The 17,365-nt window shown below is 41.7% G+C and overlaps 1 protein-coding gene across 1 annotated transcript in view; it reads left to right on the top strand.

Moving 5' to 3' along the window:
* The window catches only part of PDE8A (phosphodiesterase 8A), a 194,044-nt gene that overhangs the window by 110,607 nt on the left and 66,072 nt on the right, over positions 1-17,365 (top strand). Inside the window, exons 5-6 of the mRNA XM_006870955.1 lie at positions 5,852-5,908; positions 6,679-6,733. Coding sequence (XP_006871017.1) covers positions 5,852-5,908; positions 6,679-6,733 — 112 coding nt within the window. The remainder of the gene's footprint in view (positions 1-5,851; positions 5,909-6,678; positions 6,734-17,365) is intronic.

Raw genomic sequence — 17,365 nt, 5'->3', positions numbered from 1 at the left:
AGGCGAGCCCTTGATGACCTGCCTTTCCTGCTGGTCTAGTTGCAGCCCAGGTCGCTGTCTAGCAAGTGTTCTACCACATTATCCTCATCCTTCTGGGAGTGGGGAGAGGGTCATTATTAGTGAGTTTACTGAAGGCAAGAGTAGGCCCCTGCCTCTGTTTATTCTAAGTCATTTTGTCTGCCTTCTGGTCCTTAGCTGATTTAACTCCCTAAGACTATCCCCTTTTAAGGACACCTGCCCCTTGTAGATAGTTTCTTCAAGAGATCTTTCCTGGTTCCCCTTCTGCACTTGTGTACCCTTTCTCTCTGCAGAGTTAACCAGCGCTAGCACAGTTGTTTTTCCCCTCCGCCTCCCTTTTGCTATTCCTTTGATTGTGTTTTCATCAGCTGTTGACCTGAGTGACTAACATTCATCTCTCCCTGTCTGTTATGGGTATTTTGGACTCCTTGTACTCCAGATATTCTGAGTCTGCTGTATTTCCCAAATATGACAGCTTAAGAACCCTACAATGCAAGTTTTCTTAGTTTTGGGCACTGTGTTTGGAACTGGACATACACAGATGAATAAGACATGGTTCTTGCCCCTGGGGAGCAAATGCTTTAGTTGGCAAGGCAAGCAAGTGATTTCAGTACAAGATAGTTGTTGTTTTTCTGTGCCGTGGAGTCAGTTCCAACTCATAGTGACCCTGTACAGCGTTTCTGAGGCTATAAAGCTTTTTACGGGAGCAGAAAGCCTCATCTTTCTACCGAGGAACAGCTGGTAGTTTTGAACTGCTGACCATGAGATTAGCAGCCCAATTCGTAACCACAACACTACCAGAGCTCCTTAGTACAAGACAGTAAGTGCCCACAAAGGAAGTATATCCAGAGTGTGTGTTTTTAGGAGGGCTTCACAAGGACACTTTGGATTGAATTCTGAAGGTTGAGCAGGAGTTTTGAAAGGGGGAACGGCCAAGAAAATTTTCCTAAGTAGAGGTGGGAACAGGTGTTAGTGAGCTCAGGGTATCCAGGCCCCCTTTGTGGGGTTTCTGTGGCTGCTGGATCAGGCAGGTGTGGAATGTGGCTGAATGGTGAGGTTGGAGCAGTAGGTCACGAGGGCCTTCATGGGCTGAGCGAAACGCTTTGAACTTCACTCTGTAGGCAGGGGAGACACTGACCTGGTCTATGCAGGAGAGCATCAGGAGCAGAAGGAAAGCTCAGTCTGGCTGCCAAGCTGTGAATGAAGTGGATGAGGCACGTCAGTGAGTTGTGAAGCTGTTGTAGACCATCTCTGCAAAGCCTGACATCAGGGCTTCCTTCCAACTACCTATCAAAACCCAGTGAAGATTGTGGGACAAAGGTTGACCACAGCAGTAAAAACACCAAGATAAGATGTTAGAGATGGTAGAAGCCAAGAAGGCAGAAGAAGACAGATTCCCACTGTACAAAAAGGCTTCAAAAGCTTTGTGGGAAAATAGAATTGAAAGACAATGGAATTTTTGTAAGAGATTTCTGAAGTCTCCTTGAATCTGTTGTGCCATGGGGACTAATTAGGAAGCCTGCTCCGAGATTGTTCCTCTCAGAAGCTGAAAAGGCTTTGCTCTACTCTCACTATGTGTCTCGCCTGGGTTGCTGGAGATACGCTGACCAGAGGAACAGATAGCTACGCCCAGCTGAGCAGCTGTGCTTCTGTGAGCTGGCCAGAAACCTGCCCTCCAGCCCCCTTTATATACTGTCTACATCTATTGGGAAACTGAAGACAGGGAGCAGAGACAGATGGATAGAGGCATAGTGTTTCCTTCAGTGTAGAAGTGACAGAGGCATCAGCAGCCTGGGAACAGTCCTTCACACACTGCACTGTTCACAGACAACAACTTGCATCAGTCTAAGGTTAGGTTCAGAGAAAGCAGCGAGCAGAATGGGAGCCCCCTCTGCATCGGAGCCACGCTGGTGTGCTCTCTGAGCCTGCACTTGCACCCTTTGGCCTGATCTGCAGGTAGACTTAAGAAGACTTAGGAGGAGTTCATCTGCTAATACCAGAGTGTTCCATGGAGAAGGGCTGGGGAAAGCTCTGAGCCTGCTGCTCCCAAACTCTTAGCCTAGGTAGCTGTTGCTTCTGCTTAGAAGTGAGTAACAGGATAAAGAACAGGTCCTATGAAAAGCTACCACAACATAATGGAGGGGAAAATAGCCCTCAGAACTAAGATTCTTTTTGATAAGAAACTGAGGAACCTTTGAGAAGACATATGCTTACTGTGCTCAGAAGACATAGTCCTTTGTACAACAGGAACAGGACTCTGTGTTCTAAAGGGAGCTGGGGAAATAAAGCACCGAGTAGAAACCTCACCTACATCAACACAGAATTCTAATGCATACTGAGTATGGGAGCAAGATTGAACTCAGTACTTGATTTCATTCAGTCTCTTGATTTCCCCTCGGTCCACTTGTTTTGCTTAAGGCACCATTTGGGGGTTGCGGTGCAGGGATGTTCTGTTGTGGTTTCTTGTTATTGTTAAATGCTGTCGAGTCAGTTCCGACCCGTAGTGATCCTGCATAGGGTTTCTGAGGAGCAGTTGGTGAGCTTGAACCATTGACCTTGTAGTTCAAATGGCTTTGTAGTCTGGCGCATTAACCCGCAGCGCCACACCAGGACTCCCCTATTGTGGGTAGCTATGTTTGATCCTAATGATGCACCAAGGTAGCATGATTTTAAGAGCTTGTGTTGTGTTGTCTTTCAGAATCTCATACTAGAGAATCATACCTTATCTTTGTCTGGCCTAGAAATCTGCCTTTTGAAAGTCTGAGTGTACACATTGACTATGCCAAGTCATTTCTTTCATAGTTTACATGACTCTAAAGACGGGGTTCTATTTTTCAGCCCCATTTCTATTTCCTAGCCATTTTATCTTTTTTACTGATCTGAAAAAGCCAACCACACACATTTCTTTTTATAGTGTCTTAGAGCTCCTTTGAAGGGATGGTCTACCCTTTGACTTCATCTTTAGTGCCCATCACTCCTGTATATCCAATATTGGTTAAGTAATCCAGAACTACTTAATCAGGTCATCAGCATGGTTGCCTGCTTGCTGTTGTATTGCACAGATCCCTGTTTTTCTTTTAAGTCTATAAAAGCTGCTTGGGGCTGGCTAACTGCATACAAATTTGCTTTTCCTCTCTCAGATCTCTTTGATTTGTTGGAAACATAACAATAAAAACATACAAGTTGCAAAGAAGCCATGGCAATACCATTTGTGACTCCCTGGTTTTCATTCCCTGTGTAAGAGTAAGTGCTGGGCTGAACAGTCATCATTAGTGTCGCTAACTGAACTGTGTGTGTACTTGTACCTTCATGCTACTAGTGACCATTCCCAGCTGAAGCAGCCCCTCCTATGGCCCCTTCTCTAGGAAACCACGGGCTTGTTCTTCAGACAGGGAGACCATGACTGGACTAGAGATTGGCAGCTGGCCAGCAGGTCCTGCAGTGTGACATGCTGAGAAGGAAGGGTCGTGCAGAAGAGGATCAGCAGATAGGAGCTAAAGGAGCTTGGAGAAGAGAGAGAAAGCAGGAAGGAAGAGAGAGAGGAAGACAGGTTGGCTAGCCGCATGGTCCATGAGAAAACTGCTTTTTCATCTCTGAGTGACTCTTCCACCCCAGGTCTTGTCTACAGCTGTTGACTCCAAGCCTTCCTCAACCCTGATTCCACAAGAAAATTCTCACCCCCCTAAAGTTGTTGTTAGGTATTGTTGAGTCAGTTCCAACTCACAACGACCTCATGCCCAGCAGAACGAAACCCTTCTGGTCCTGAGTCATCCTCACAGTCTTTAAGCTTGAGCCCATTGTTGTTGCCACTGTGCCAGTCCATCTTGTTGGGGGTCTTCTCTGTATCACTGACCCTCCAGTTTACCAAGCATGATAAGTCTTCTCCAGGGACTGGTCCCTCCCGACAGTATGTCCGAAGAATGACAGACTAAAAGTCTCACCATTCTGGTTGTACTTCTTCCAGCACAGATTTGTTTGTTCTTCTGGTAGTCCCTGATAACTTTATTCTTTTCCAACACCATAACTCGAACACATCACTTCTTCTGCGGTCTTCCTTATTCACTGTCCAGCTTTCACATGCACACGAGGCTATTGAACATACCATGGCTTTGGGCCAGACACACTTTAGTTCTCAAACTGACATCTTTGCTCTTGAACACTTTAAATAGACCTGGTACAGCAGGTTTGCCCCATGCAATATGTCATTTGATTTCTTGACTGCTGCTTTCATGAGTGTTGATGGTGGAGCCAAGCAAAATGAAGTCTTTGACAGCTTCAATCTTGTCTCCATTTATCATTTAATCCTAAAGTAGGGATGAGCAAAGGATGACACTGTCATGCCTATTCATGTATGTAGTTCCTGTTGATGCTTCCTTGCTATAGTGGTCAAAACGAGTAATTGCCTCAGAGTTTCTATGGCCTGCAAAGCCTAAAACATTGCTTCTCTGGCCCTTTACAGAAAAAAATCTCCTAAGGCTGAGACATCCCACTGTATATAATGAATTCACTTCTCAGTTATGTGTATGAATGGTTCAGAGTTATGTACCATCCTTGATAGATTTAGAAATAGGCACTCAAATCATTTTCTGTGTTCTGTAATTCAGAAGTTTTCTTTAGCTGACAGAGCTGAAGTCATGCAGTAAGTGTTGGCTGGTCTCTGTCCTATCCTGGATGCATTGGTCTGGGGGCCACGTACACACTTCTGACTTGCCTGGGGCAAGTTGGGTCCCCTCATTCTAAACTCATGCAAATCTCTCCACTTTCCAACAGCTGAGTCCCTCCTTCCTCCTGTGGCCTAGTTCTTTTCCAGAAAGTTCTGCTTCCTTCCCCCAGTGTCAGATGAGTTGAAGTTGTGTATCTCCAATGAGAGCTTCCTTTGCCTCCTTCTCCTACTCTATCTTGGCTGGATTGACATTCTCTGAGGCATCTTTGGAAGCTCCTTCTCCCGAAGGGTTAAATCACTATGTGAGGAGCCTCCTACTGCTTGGGCACCTTTAGTGGAACACTTTTCTACTTTCTGGATCAGCACCCACCTCTGCCTTCCATCCTTAACCTTTTCTACCAGGAATTTATTTTCTTCTTTCTGACGAGACTATCTTGCATTTTCTAGTTTTGAATTGTTGTTGGCTCTGTTCAGCCTAAGTACTCGTCATTCTTTATGCTGTTTAGAATACAGTGGGGAGAGATCTGATCCCTGCTGTACACATGGCTGTCCGCCTGTGATAATACACATACCGTAATGTGCCCCTTAGGAGTCCTGGTGTGGCGCTCTGAGTTAATGCGTCACACTGCAAAGCCGTTTGAACTGCAAGTTCGGCGGTTCAAGCTTACCAGCTGCTCCCTACTGCATTTAACAACAACAACAGTGTGTCCCTTAGGTAACAATATCTGCTTTCTTGTGGGCACAAGATAGGGGAAATTCTCTGAGCAACTTAGGTTAACAAAGACCAAAACAAGTAGAAAGCACATCATCTCAGCTGATCTATTTGGACTCCATCTAGGATCAGCACTAGACTTCAAACCATGGGATCCATGGTTCAAACCCGCCAGCTGCTCCTTGGAAACCCTATACAGGGTCGATAAGGAGTCAGAACCAACTCGACAGCACTAAACAACATTTGTTGCAGTTACCACAGTTCACTGATTGAGTGTTTTATTTCCAAGAGAGAAAGAGCAGTTAGTCAAGACGGGGACTCCAGAGTGTGAAGGGGTCTTTGCTTTCCCTATAGTCCTCCCCCAACTGTAATTGTTTCACCAAAATGAAGTGTATTGGTTTTTAAGAATTGTTTTAAATTTATTTTAAAGTATGTTTTGTTGTGCTTTCTTTCTTAAGGTCTATCAGATCATCAAAACTCTCAGAAAACACAGTTATTATTGCTGTTGTACGCAGGTAAACGTCCCATTTTTTTCCAATGTTGAAATTCAAGTATAATGTATTGTCAGTATAATAATTGCTCTTATAGATGGTTAAATAACAACTTGTATGAAGTGATAGACACGGCACTTGGCTCTTTCTTTTGCATCTCCAGTTAACTTCAAGACAGAAGTTTCTGTGATTTTTCAACTGCCTCTGACTTTAGAACTAGGCAAGCTGTCAGATTAATCCCATTCCTAAGAACATGATTTCTATAAGGATTCGAATTTTATAGCAATGCTGGGAAATCTTCTATTTCATCCATAGATTGGAGGTGAGGAAAACCTGGAAATAACTTGAGGAGGAAGGCAGTATTCAAATAAATGGTATTTAGTTTGTATCTTTTATAGCTATAATATTCCTACGCCCTTTACATTTTCTCCTGAGCTGCTAGGGGGTGGAGGGCACTTTCCTTTTTCTTTTTTTAAGTAAATTGAAAATAGAAGCAAGTAGGAGATAATTTCTTTTAAATAGATGTATGCATTTCTGTATATTCTGGCTGCTAATGTATTTCAAGTATTAATATATAAGTATTATGTAATATATATGTATATGTGTAAATATATATGAAATTGAAACAGAAAATTATTTGCAACTTCATCCTTTAAAAGTTTAGATTCATATGAATTCATCTGAAAGTATTCATTATATGCTCAGTAGCATTATTGTGCAAATTCATGAGTAGTTAACAAGAAGTGGAATATAGTTGAGAATAATGGTCTCTAACTTGCTGTATTCTTTTGAAGGGGGGATAGAGACGAGACATCTGTTATGCCCCTCATTGCTGCTGGCTTTACAAGGGTATGTACCAGCTTTTTTATTATACAAGTATAATTTAATGTGAGAAATTACTTTATCCCAGTTCAGTGCCCAGTAAAGATTTTGAGTTACTTTGGAGTAGAAAGATTGTTCTTGTGCTGTGGTACAGTTTAGTGTAACTTTAAAACCAAATGTGCTCATCTGATCTGTCACACTTTACTGTCTTGCTTTTACTCATTAAAAATCACATCATGGGATATATTCTTATAATGCTTACATATATACATGCAACTTTTAAGACAAATTCAGGGATTCCAGAAATAAGGCAACCCGAACACTGCTCTCTTCTCTTCCACCCCAGTTTCATTCTGTTGGTTTCTCTGAAATCAGAAGACTGCTGGGGCCTTGAGGTTACAAATGAGACTTTGGGAAATCCTGATGGGAAAACTTAAGTACTGCTGACCCTGGGGCAAACTTATAGCCCATGTTTATATCAGAAAGGTAGCCAAGAAACTCTAAGCCATGGATTTAGTTTAAAGTGGTTCTGAAAAATAGTACAGCTAGGTGCTGGCAGAAGCAAATACAAGTCATTCCCAGAGGAAGACACCTTTCAGTTTGGCCTCAGAGAATCTCCACAAGTAATTGTCACAGGGCAATAAGCAGCACTGGTCCAAGCTAACCAATCCACCAAGAGTAAAACTATCCTGATACAGGTTCTCAGTTAGAAGTAGCAGGCACGAATTTTAAAGCAGTTACGCATACTGCTCTTGTAAGGGCCATCAAGTCAGTTCTGACTCAGTGACCCTTTATAGGGTTTCCAAGGAATGCTGCCAAATGGGTTTGAGCTTGTGGTTAGCAGTGCAGTGCTTAGCCTGCAGTGCCATACCAGGACTCCATTCTGCTATTATATGTAAAGAAATATGATCACTTTAATGTGGGAGAAGAAAGTCGCTGCCGACCTAGAATTTTACACATAGAATAAATATCTATCAGAAATGAGGATGAAAGACTTTCAGAAAAATGAAAATTACGAGTGTTCATAACTAGCAGACCCTCACAAACAGATTCCAAAGGATGTAGTTAAAGCAGAATGAAGATGAATCCAGATAGAAGGTCTAAAATGCAGGAAGGAATGAAGGATAAAGAAAATGGTAAATACAGGATAAGTACATTTACTGTATAAAACAGTAGTAATAACAGTGGCGAGTGCAAAGAGCAATTAAAGAGAGAAAATGCAACCCAGGAATTGTACCAGCCGTGTTGCCATTCACCTTTCACAGCAAAAGACAGATACTTGTGGGGATATGTAAGAATCTGAAATAATATTCTGCTAAGATCCCCCCATCTGAGGAAAATAGTTGAGAAAAGACTATGAACATACAAGAAATAAACTAAAAACAAAAACCTTAAGATGAAGGACGATGGAGAAGAGAGAGGAAATGTGGACATCAGTAAAGCTGGCCATTTGCATGTTCTCACACTGCTGCCCTTTGTCTCGGGCTCTCCTTTCTCTCTCATTCTCTATTGTATATGTTGTTGTTAAGTACTATCAAGTCTATTCCAATTCATAGCACCCCTGTATAGGGTTTCCGAGGAGTGGCTGGTGAATTTGAACTGTTGACCTTGTATTTCAGATCCACCTTGTGGTCCAGTGCATTATCCCAGAGTGCCATACCAGGAGCATGTAAATGTGTTTAATTTTATTTATCAGACCTAATTCATTGAAAATACCTTTTTTAACCAACATAAAAGATGACTATACACAGGGACCCCACTAGATGAAATTAATAGAAATCAATTTGACTACATCTGTGGAAAAGCTCCATATCATCAGCCAAAACAAGGCCAGGGGCAGACTGTGGGGCAGACCATCAGTGGCTCACATGCAAGATCAGAAACGGAAGAAAATTATGTAAAGTTGGTGAGAGCCAAAATAGGAACTTGAATAACTCCTACCTGAATTTAGAGATTATCTCAAGAACAGATTGGATGCATTGAACACTAATGACCAAAGACCAGAAGAGTTATGGGATGACATCAAGAACATCATACAGAAAGAAAGCAAATGGTCATTAAGAAGACAAGGAAGAAGGAAAAGGCCAAAATGGATGTCAGAAAAGACTCTGGAACTTGCTCTGAAGCATAGACATGATAAAGCAAATGGAAGAAATGAGGAAGTAAAAGAGCTGAACAAAAATTTCAAAGAGAAGCTCAAGACAAAGTCAAGTCTTACAAAGAAATGTGCAGAGACCTGGAGTTAGAAATAAACCAAAAGGGAAGAACATGCACAGCATTTCTCAAGCTGAAGGAACTAAAGAAGTAATTCAAACCTCAACTTAGAATATTGAAGGACTCTATGGGCAAAATATTGAATGATGAGGAAAGCATCAAAAGAAGATGAAAGGAATACTTACGAAGTCACTGTACCAAAAGGAAATTGGTTGATGTTCAACCATTTCAGAAAGTAACTTAATACCCACTTGACCAGGCTTCAATGACTGGATGATCAGAGCTCAACCAGAAGAAGAAAGAAGAGGGAAAAAAGAGTAATCTGATACAGTTTGATGAACTTGACCTACACCTATGGATGCAGTAACTCAAAACAGGGAACAAATCTTTACAGCAAGGATCATTCCTACCCCCTCCATACACAGAGTAGACAGGGATGGGCAACTTGGGCATTGGCTACCCAAAATGGGGGTGGGGGGCTACTAAGGCAAGAAGTGACTGGTTTACAAGCTTTCAAGAGGGAACCTAGACCCAGAGGGCGTGGAGGAAGGTAGAATCTCCACTGAGTAATATCCAATCTGTCTAGGTGGGGCTGATGAAAGGAAATGTGGATAGGTCTCTTGTGATACAATAGTGAATAATTGTTATAAAGATTGATTGTGAGGCTTGGAAATGTAAAGGTAGACGCTTTATAGCAAGGAGAGGAGTGATTAACTTTTCAGTCTAGGAGTGGAGGTCCCTGGGACCATGAAGGGAGAAGAGCGGAGAGCGGGAACCTACCCAGAGAAGTAGTTATGCCTGAGTTGGAGGCAGAGATGATGACATGGAGAGATGGAGCAGCTGGGGACTTTAGATCCAGAGAGGGAGAGGGGCTGTGTGCTGATGACCGGGGGGCAGGCTTGTAGTGTATACCCTTTGGTTGGTTGTTGATGCATGGAGGGGATTGTAAACCATGGCAATGAAACGATATATGATAGGATGAATGTAAAACTAATGTTCTCCCATGTAAACTATCACATAATTAACAATAAAACATTTTTTGAAAAAAAGTTAGTATCCTGGTATAGCACTGGACTGCAAGATAGGTTTGAACCACAAGATCAACACTTCAAACCTACCAGCTGCTCTTCAAAAACCCTACATATTTGCATCGGACCCAAGCCCTGGTATTTCCCTTAGCTATGGCTTTCCTGTGTGGCACTCTGGGTCAGCACTGAACTGTGAACCACAATGTTAACAGTTCAAACCCACCAGCTGCTCCTCGGAAACCTTATACAGGTTCACTGAGTCAGAACTGACTCAACAGCACTTAACAACAACAATGTGTGAATGTGAAAGTTGGACAGTGAATAAGGAAGACCATACAAGAATTGATGCATTTAAGTTACAGTGTTGGAGATGAATATTAAAAATACCATGGACTGCCAGAACCAATCTTTGCTGGAAGAAGTACAGCCAGAATGCTCCTTAGAAGTCAGGATGACAGCACTTCATCTGTTATACTTTCAACTTACTATCAGGAGGGATCAGTCTCTGGAGAAGGATATCTATCATACTTGGTAAAGTGGAGGGTTAGCGGGGAAAATAGGAAGACCCCCAACGAGCTTGATTAGCACAGTGTCAGCAGCAATGGGCTCAAGCGTGACAATGATTGTTAGCATGGCACAGGATCAGGCAATGTTCCATTCTGTTGTGCATCAGATTGCCATGAGTCAGAACTGACTTGAGGGCACCTAAGAATAAAATCAGACCTAAATAAATAAATATAGAGTAGAACACATGGTACTGTTGTAATAGAAGGGACATACCAAAAGAGAATTTTGATAATAGCTCAGCATTTAAGTTCTAGACAATCATAGCAAGCCCTAGGTGTTTTCGAAGTTTGTGGGAAAAACATTCTCGTGGGGATATCTCGGTCCAGCATCCTCCTCCCCTCTTGGCATGTGGAAGTAGGTAGTATTGTCATCTCTGAGGGTGAGAAGAGCTTGTGTTTTGGCCACAGACATGGTACCATCATTGGACCCATGGCCGTCAGTCCTTGCCTTCCCTCCTGCTGATGCTAATAGCTGTTGTTGACATTAGTATAGCAGTTTTCTGCTAGAGTGCTTCTCCCATCATCTCATTTAATCTTCTTAGCGATCTGTGGTGGGTTGGAGCCGTATTGCTCTTGTTTTAGGTAAGCAAACAGGCTATGGACAGTTAAGTGAACTGTTGTGGGTCATTCAGCTTTTAAGGGATGAACCTGGAACTGAAACATTAGGTTGCCTAATACCCAGACAATACTGTGACCACTGTTCACATGGGACATCTGTCTTGTCTATGACAACAGAAGGAACTCTGGAAGGTGCCCCATGTCAGACTCAGACTTGAAAATAGTGGCCCATAGATGCCCTGTCTCTTAGGCCTCAGCTTCTTTCTCAGTTAGATAGGGTTTGATCCATTAATTAAACAGATACAAGCAAAGAATTGGTCACGGAAATAGGGATCGTATATGCTCACAAATAAGTTTTACATCTGAAAGGAACTATGTGACAATACAGTGGCTTCTAAGACATCAAGGGACACAGTTTGGTGAGATGGCTCTGTGCTTGTCAGAGCCATGTAATTTGCTTTAATTGGCAACAGGTGGTTCCATTACGTAAATGTTGTTCTATAAAAGAACGAATGTCTCCAGCATTGAGATAACTGCGAATCCAGAGCTTCTGCCAGTCCCTCTATCATGGATGCATTGATAATTACTGGTGATTAGAATGAGAAAGTTGGAAACAAAAAGAAAGAATCTGTAGTTGGAGAATATGGCCTTGGTGTTAGAAATGATGCTGGAAATTGCAAGATAGAAATTTGCAAAAACAATGGATTTTATACATTGCAAATACCTTATTTTCCAACAACATAAAAAGCAACCGACTATACACCTGGAATAAAAAGGGATCAAATTGACTCCATCTGTGGGAAGAGACCATGGAGAAGCTCCAACTCATCCGCCAAAACGATGCAAGGGACAGACTATGGAACAGACCACCAATTGCTCATCTGCAAGTTCAGGCTGAAGAAAATGAAAATAAGTCCACACGAGTGAAAATATGACCTTGAGTATATCCCACCTGAAATTATTAGAGACCATCTCAAGAACACAGTTGATGCATTAGACTCTAATGATCAACGACCTGAAGAGCTGTGGGATGACATCAAGCACAATCATACATGAGGAAAGCAAAGGCCATTAAAAAGACAGGAAAACAAAGACAAACGTGGATGGATGCCAGAGGAGACTCTGAAACTTGCTTTTGAACATAGAGAAGCTAAAGCAACTGGAATAAATGATGAAGTAAAAGAACTGAACAGAAAATTTCAAAAGGGCAGCTCAAGAAGACAAAGTCAAATATTATGATGAACTATGCAAAGACCTTGAATTAGAAAAAGGAAAGAACATAACTCAGCATTTATCAAGCTGAAAGAACTAATGGGAAATAAACAAGTGTCAACGTAACAATCTTGAAGGATTCCATGGGCAAAATATTCAATGAAGCTGGAAGCATTTTTAAAAAAAAGGGAAAGGGTACACAGTCACTGTACCAAAAAGAATTTGTTGCTGTTGAATCATTTCAAGAGCATATGATCAAGAACAGATAATAATTGATGGAAAAATATCAAGCAGCTCTGAAGGCATTGGCAAAAAAAAAAAAAACAAGACTCCAGGAATCGATGGAATACAAATCGAAATGTTTCAACAGATTGTTGCCTACTGGAGGCACTCACTTGTCTATGTCAAGAAATATACAAGGACCTGGAATTAGAAAACCAAAAGGAAAGAAGAACATGGTATGCGTTTCTCAAGCTAAAAGAGCTGAAGAAACAAAGCTTCAAGCTGCAATGTTGAAGGGATTCTATGAGCACCAAAATTGAACAGTGGAGGAAGTATCAAAAGAAAGTGGAAGACCCCTGAGATTGTAGTTCTTAAACACCCTTCAAGCCTGGAATTGAACTGAGTCCTAGAAATCATCTTTAAGCCAATCACTAGGTGGTGGTTGTGCTGTGGAGTTGGTTTTGATTTGTTAGCAACCCTGTATAGGGTTTCCGAGGCTATAAATCTGTAAGGGAGCAGAAAGCCTCCAATCACTAGGTGGTGGTTGTGCTGTGGAGTTGGTTTTGATTTGTTAGCAACCTTGTATAGGGTTTCCGAGGCTATAAATCTGTAAGGGAGCAGAAAGCCTCATCTTTCTCCCATGGAGACTGGTAGATTGAAGCTGCTGCCCTAAGGTTAGCAGCCTAATTCATAATCTACTATGCTACCAGCGTTCCTTAGCCAATTAGTTGTTGTTGTTGTTAAATGCTGTCAAGTTAGTTCAAACTCTAAACAACCCTGTGTAGGGTTCTCGAGCAGTGGCTGCTAAGCTTGAACCACTGACCTTGTGATTCAAACAGACATTGCAGTCCAGTGCATTAACCCACAGAGCCACACCAGGACTCCTAGCCAATAGGTGGTTGTTATGTGCCATGCAGTTGGTTCCAACTCATAGTGACCCTGTACAGGGTTTCCAAGGCTGTAAATCTTTACGGGAGCAGAAAGCCTCATCTTTCTCCCGTGGAACAGCACATAGTTTCGAACTGCTGACCCTGAGGTTAGCAGCCCAATTCGTAATCACTATGCTACCAGAAACAATCAGTAGACAGTCCTATAAATGCAACAGTAACATCAGTGAGGACCATGTTCCTCAGAGCAATGAATGATATGAGACCAAAAGGGCAGCATTTGCCCAAACTCAAAGGTCAGAAGGTAGAAAGTGGCCCAGAAAAGATGGACAAATGGAAACACAGAACCCAGGGAAGAAGTCGATGCAATGTTATTACATCGAAGGGAATTACAATTAGTGTCACAAAACCAAATGTTTCTAAATTGTTGAATTGAGGAACTAATTTGCTCTGTATACTCTCATCCAAACCACAATAAAAATGTTTTAAAAAGCTAAGAAGGAAGAAATACACAGAGTTACTTATCGAAAAGAATCAGTTGACATTCAGCCATTTCAGGAGGTAGCCTTTGATCAAGAACCAGTGGTACTGAAGGAAGAATTCCAAGCTGCACTGACCACATTGGTGAAAAACAAGACTCCAGGGATTGACAGAATTGTTGCAACACTGGAGGTGCTGACTTAGCTTTTCCAGGAAATTCGGGAAGGCAGCTTACCTGGCCAACCAACTGGAAGAGATCCATATATGTATAGTCCCATTCCAAAGAAAAGTGAGCCAGTGGAACACAGAAATTACCAAACAATATTACTACTATCACTCGAAAATAAAATTTTGCTGAAAATTATTCAAAAATTATTGCAGCAGTACATCAACAGGGAACGGCCAGAAATTCAAGCTAAATTCAGAAGAGGACCTGGAACACGGGATAGCATTGCTGATGTCAGATGGGTTTTGGCCGAAAACAGAGAATACATGAAATATATTTACCTGTGTTATATTGACTGTTCAAAGGCATTTGACTGTATGGATAAGAACAAATTATGGATAACACTGCCAGAATGGAAATTCCAGAACAAGAATTGTGTTCACTTGGCATCTGTACAGAGACCAAGAAATGGTCATTTCAACTGAACCAAGAGGATGCTGTGTGATTTAAAATCAGTGAAGGTATACATAGGATTCATATCCTTTCACCATACTTATTCGATCTATTACGTTTAGCAAATAATTTGAGTTTGGAGGAAGAGTTATTAACAGTGTGCTTTGCAGTGATAACAACCTTGTTTGACAGAAGTGAAGGGAACTTAGTAAACCGAAGACTACAGCCTCAGTGTGGATTACAACTTAACACAAGGAAAACAAAGAGCCTCACAAATGGACCAGTAGCAGCATCATGATAAGCAGAGATTGAAGTTGTTGAGGATTTTGTTTTTACTTGAATCCACAATCAACACCCATGGAAACAGCAGTAAAGAAATCAAACAATGTATTGCATAGATAAATATGCAGCAAAAGACCTCACTAAAGTATTAAAAAGCAAAGATGTTGCTTTAAGGACTAAGGTCCACCTGGCCCAAGCCATGCAAACAGGAGTCTTGGTATGTTGCTGTAGGATAAGCACTGGACACTAACCACAAGGTTAGTGGTTCAAACCCACCAGCCACTTCTTGGAAACCAGGGTTGCTATGAGTCAGAACAGAGTCCTGGTGTGGCGATTTGGGCTAATGTGCTGGACTGCAAAGTCGGTTTGAACCACAGGGGCAGCGATTCAAGTTCACCAGCCATTCCTTGGAAACCCTGTACAGGGCTGCTATGGGTGGGAATCGATTCAACGGCACTAAACAACAATAAATTAGTCAGAACCGACTAATTAGACAACACTTAACAACAACAGTAACAGCATATGTATGCAAAAGCTGGACAGTGATTAAAGAAGAATTGATGTGTTTGAATGATGCTATTGGCAAAAAATATTAAATTGACCATTGACTGTCAGTAAAAGAACAAATAAGTGTGTCTTGGACTAAGTATAGTCAGAGTACTCCTTAGAAGTGAGGGGTGGCAAGACTTTATTGTGCATATTTTAGACATGCTAACTAGAGAAGGCCATCATGCCTGGTAAAGCAGAGAGAAGGTCAACCAGAAAAATCAGAGGAAGGCCCTAAATAGGATGCATTGAGACAGTGGCTACAACAGTGGGTCCAACCTTGCAATGAATGTGAGGCTGGCACAGGCCTAAGCAGCATTTCCTTCTGTTGTGTATAGGATCACTGTGACTCAGGGACACCTAACATCAACAGCAGTGCAGCACCTTGTTGTCTGAGTTGAGGTTGAGTGAAGTGCAATGGAAATGGAAGCCTCTTTTCACTTACTGGGAGCTTGTACAAATTTAAAGAGAATTCAATATTGTTCCGAAGGAGCTCTGGTTGAATAGTGGTTACAAATTGGGCTGCTAATGTCAAGGTCAGCAGTTAGAAACTACCAGCTGTTTTGCAGCAGTAAGATGAGGCTTTCTGCTCCCATAAAGATTTACAGCCTCAGAAACTTGTTACAGGGTTGCTATGAGATGGAACCAACTCCATAGAGCATAACTATCAACAAATACTGCTCCTAAATAAGTGAATAAAGCCTAATATTAATAGGACTTCTGTTGATAAATTGTCTCCTCCATATTTTTGTTGTTTCTTTATATGTCGTCTGGTTGGTTCCAACTCATAGTAACACTATAAAGGGTTTCCAACACCACTCGTCGGTCAGTTCGTCTTACTGTGTAGTGGCTTGTGAGTTGCTGTGATTCTGAAAGCTATCCCACCGGTATTTTAAATACCAGCAGGACCACCCATGGTAGACAGGTTTCAGATGAGCTTCTAGACAAAGACAGACTAGGAAGAGTGACAAACTACTCCCAAATGTTTAGTCACTGAAAACCTTATGAATAGAAGAGAAACACTGTCAGATACAGTGCCAGAAAATGAGCCCCTCCAGTTGGAAGGCACTCAAAATGCGACTGGGGAAGAGCTGCCTCCTCAAAGTAGTTGACCGTGATTACATGAATGGAGTACAGGCCATGGGTGAAAATCCCGCAGGTACCTACATTTGCTGATGGGGCACAACTCAAAATGAAGAGAAACAGCTGTAACATCCATTGAAAATCAGAACACGGAATGTACCAAGTATGAATCTGGGAAAATTGTGGAAGTTGTCAAAAATGAAATGCAATGCATAAACATCAATATCTTAGGCATTAGTGAGCTGAAGTGGACTGGTATTGACCATTATAAATCTGATGAACACATGGTTTGCTATGCCGGAAATGAAAAATTGAAAATGAATGGTGTTGTATTCATTGTCAAAAAGAATATATCCAGATCAGTCATGAGGTACAACGCTGTCTATGATAGGATAATATCCATGTGTCTATAGGGAAGCACAGTTAATGCCACTATTATTCAAATTTATGCACCAACCACTTAAGTCAGTGAGGATGAAATAGAAGAATTCTACCAACTTCTTCAATCTGAAATTGATCAAACTTGCAATCAAGATGTATTGAACATTACTGGTGATTGGATTGCAAAGGTTGGGAGCAAAGAGGAAGGATCAGTGAATGGAAAATATGACCTTGGTGATAGAAATGATGCTGGAGAACGCATGATAGAATTCTGCAAAACCAATGATTTGTTCATTTCAAATATCTTCCTTAGACAGCATAATAGCACATGGACTTCACCAGATGGAATACGTAGAAATCAAATTGACTACATCTGTAGAAAGAGATGATGGAAGAACTCCATATCATCAGTCAAAACAAGGCCAGGGGCAGACTGTGGATCAGACCATCAGTTATTCCTATGCCAATTCAAACTGAATTCCTATGCAAATTCAAACTGAAACTGAAGAAAATGAAAACAAGTCCACGAGAGCCAAAATATGACCTTGAATATATGCCACCTGGACTTAGAGATCATCTGA

This window comes from Chrysochloris asiatica, unplaced genomic scaffold (genome assembly GCF_000296735.1).
Source record: "Chrysochloris asiatica unplaced genomic scaffold, ChrAsi1.0 scaffold00156, whole genome shotgun sequence".
NCBI classification, from domain to species: domain Eukaryota; kingdom Metazoa; phylum Chordata; class Mammalia; order Afrosoricida; family Chrysochloridae; genus Chrysochloris; species Chrysochloris asiatica.
This window is presented reverse-complemented; position numbering and strand designations above follow the sequence as displayed.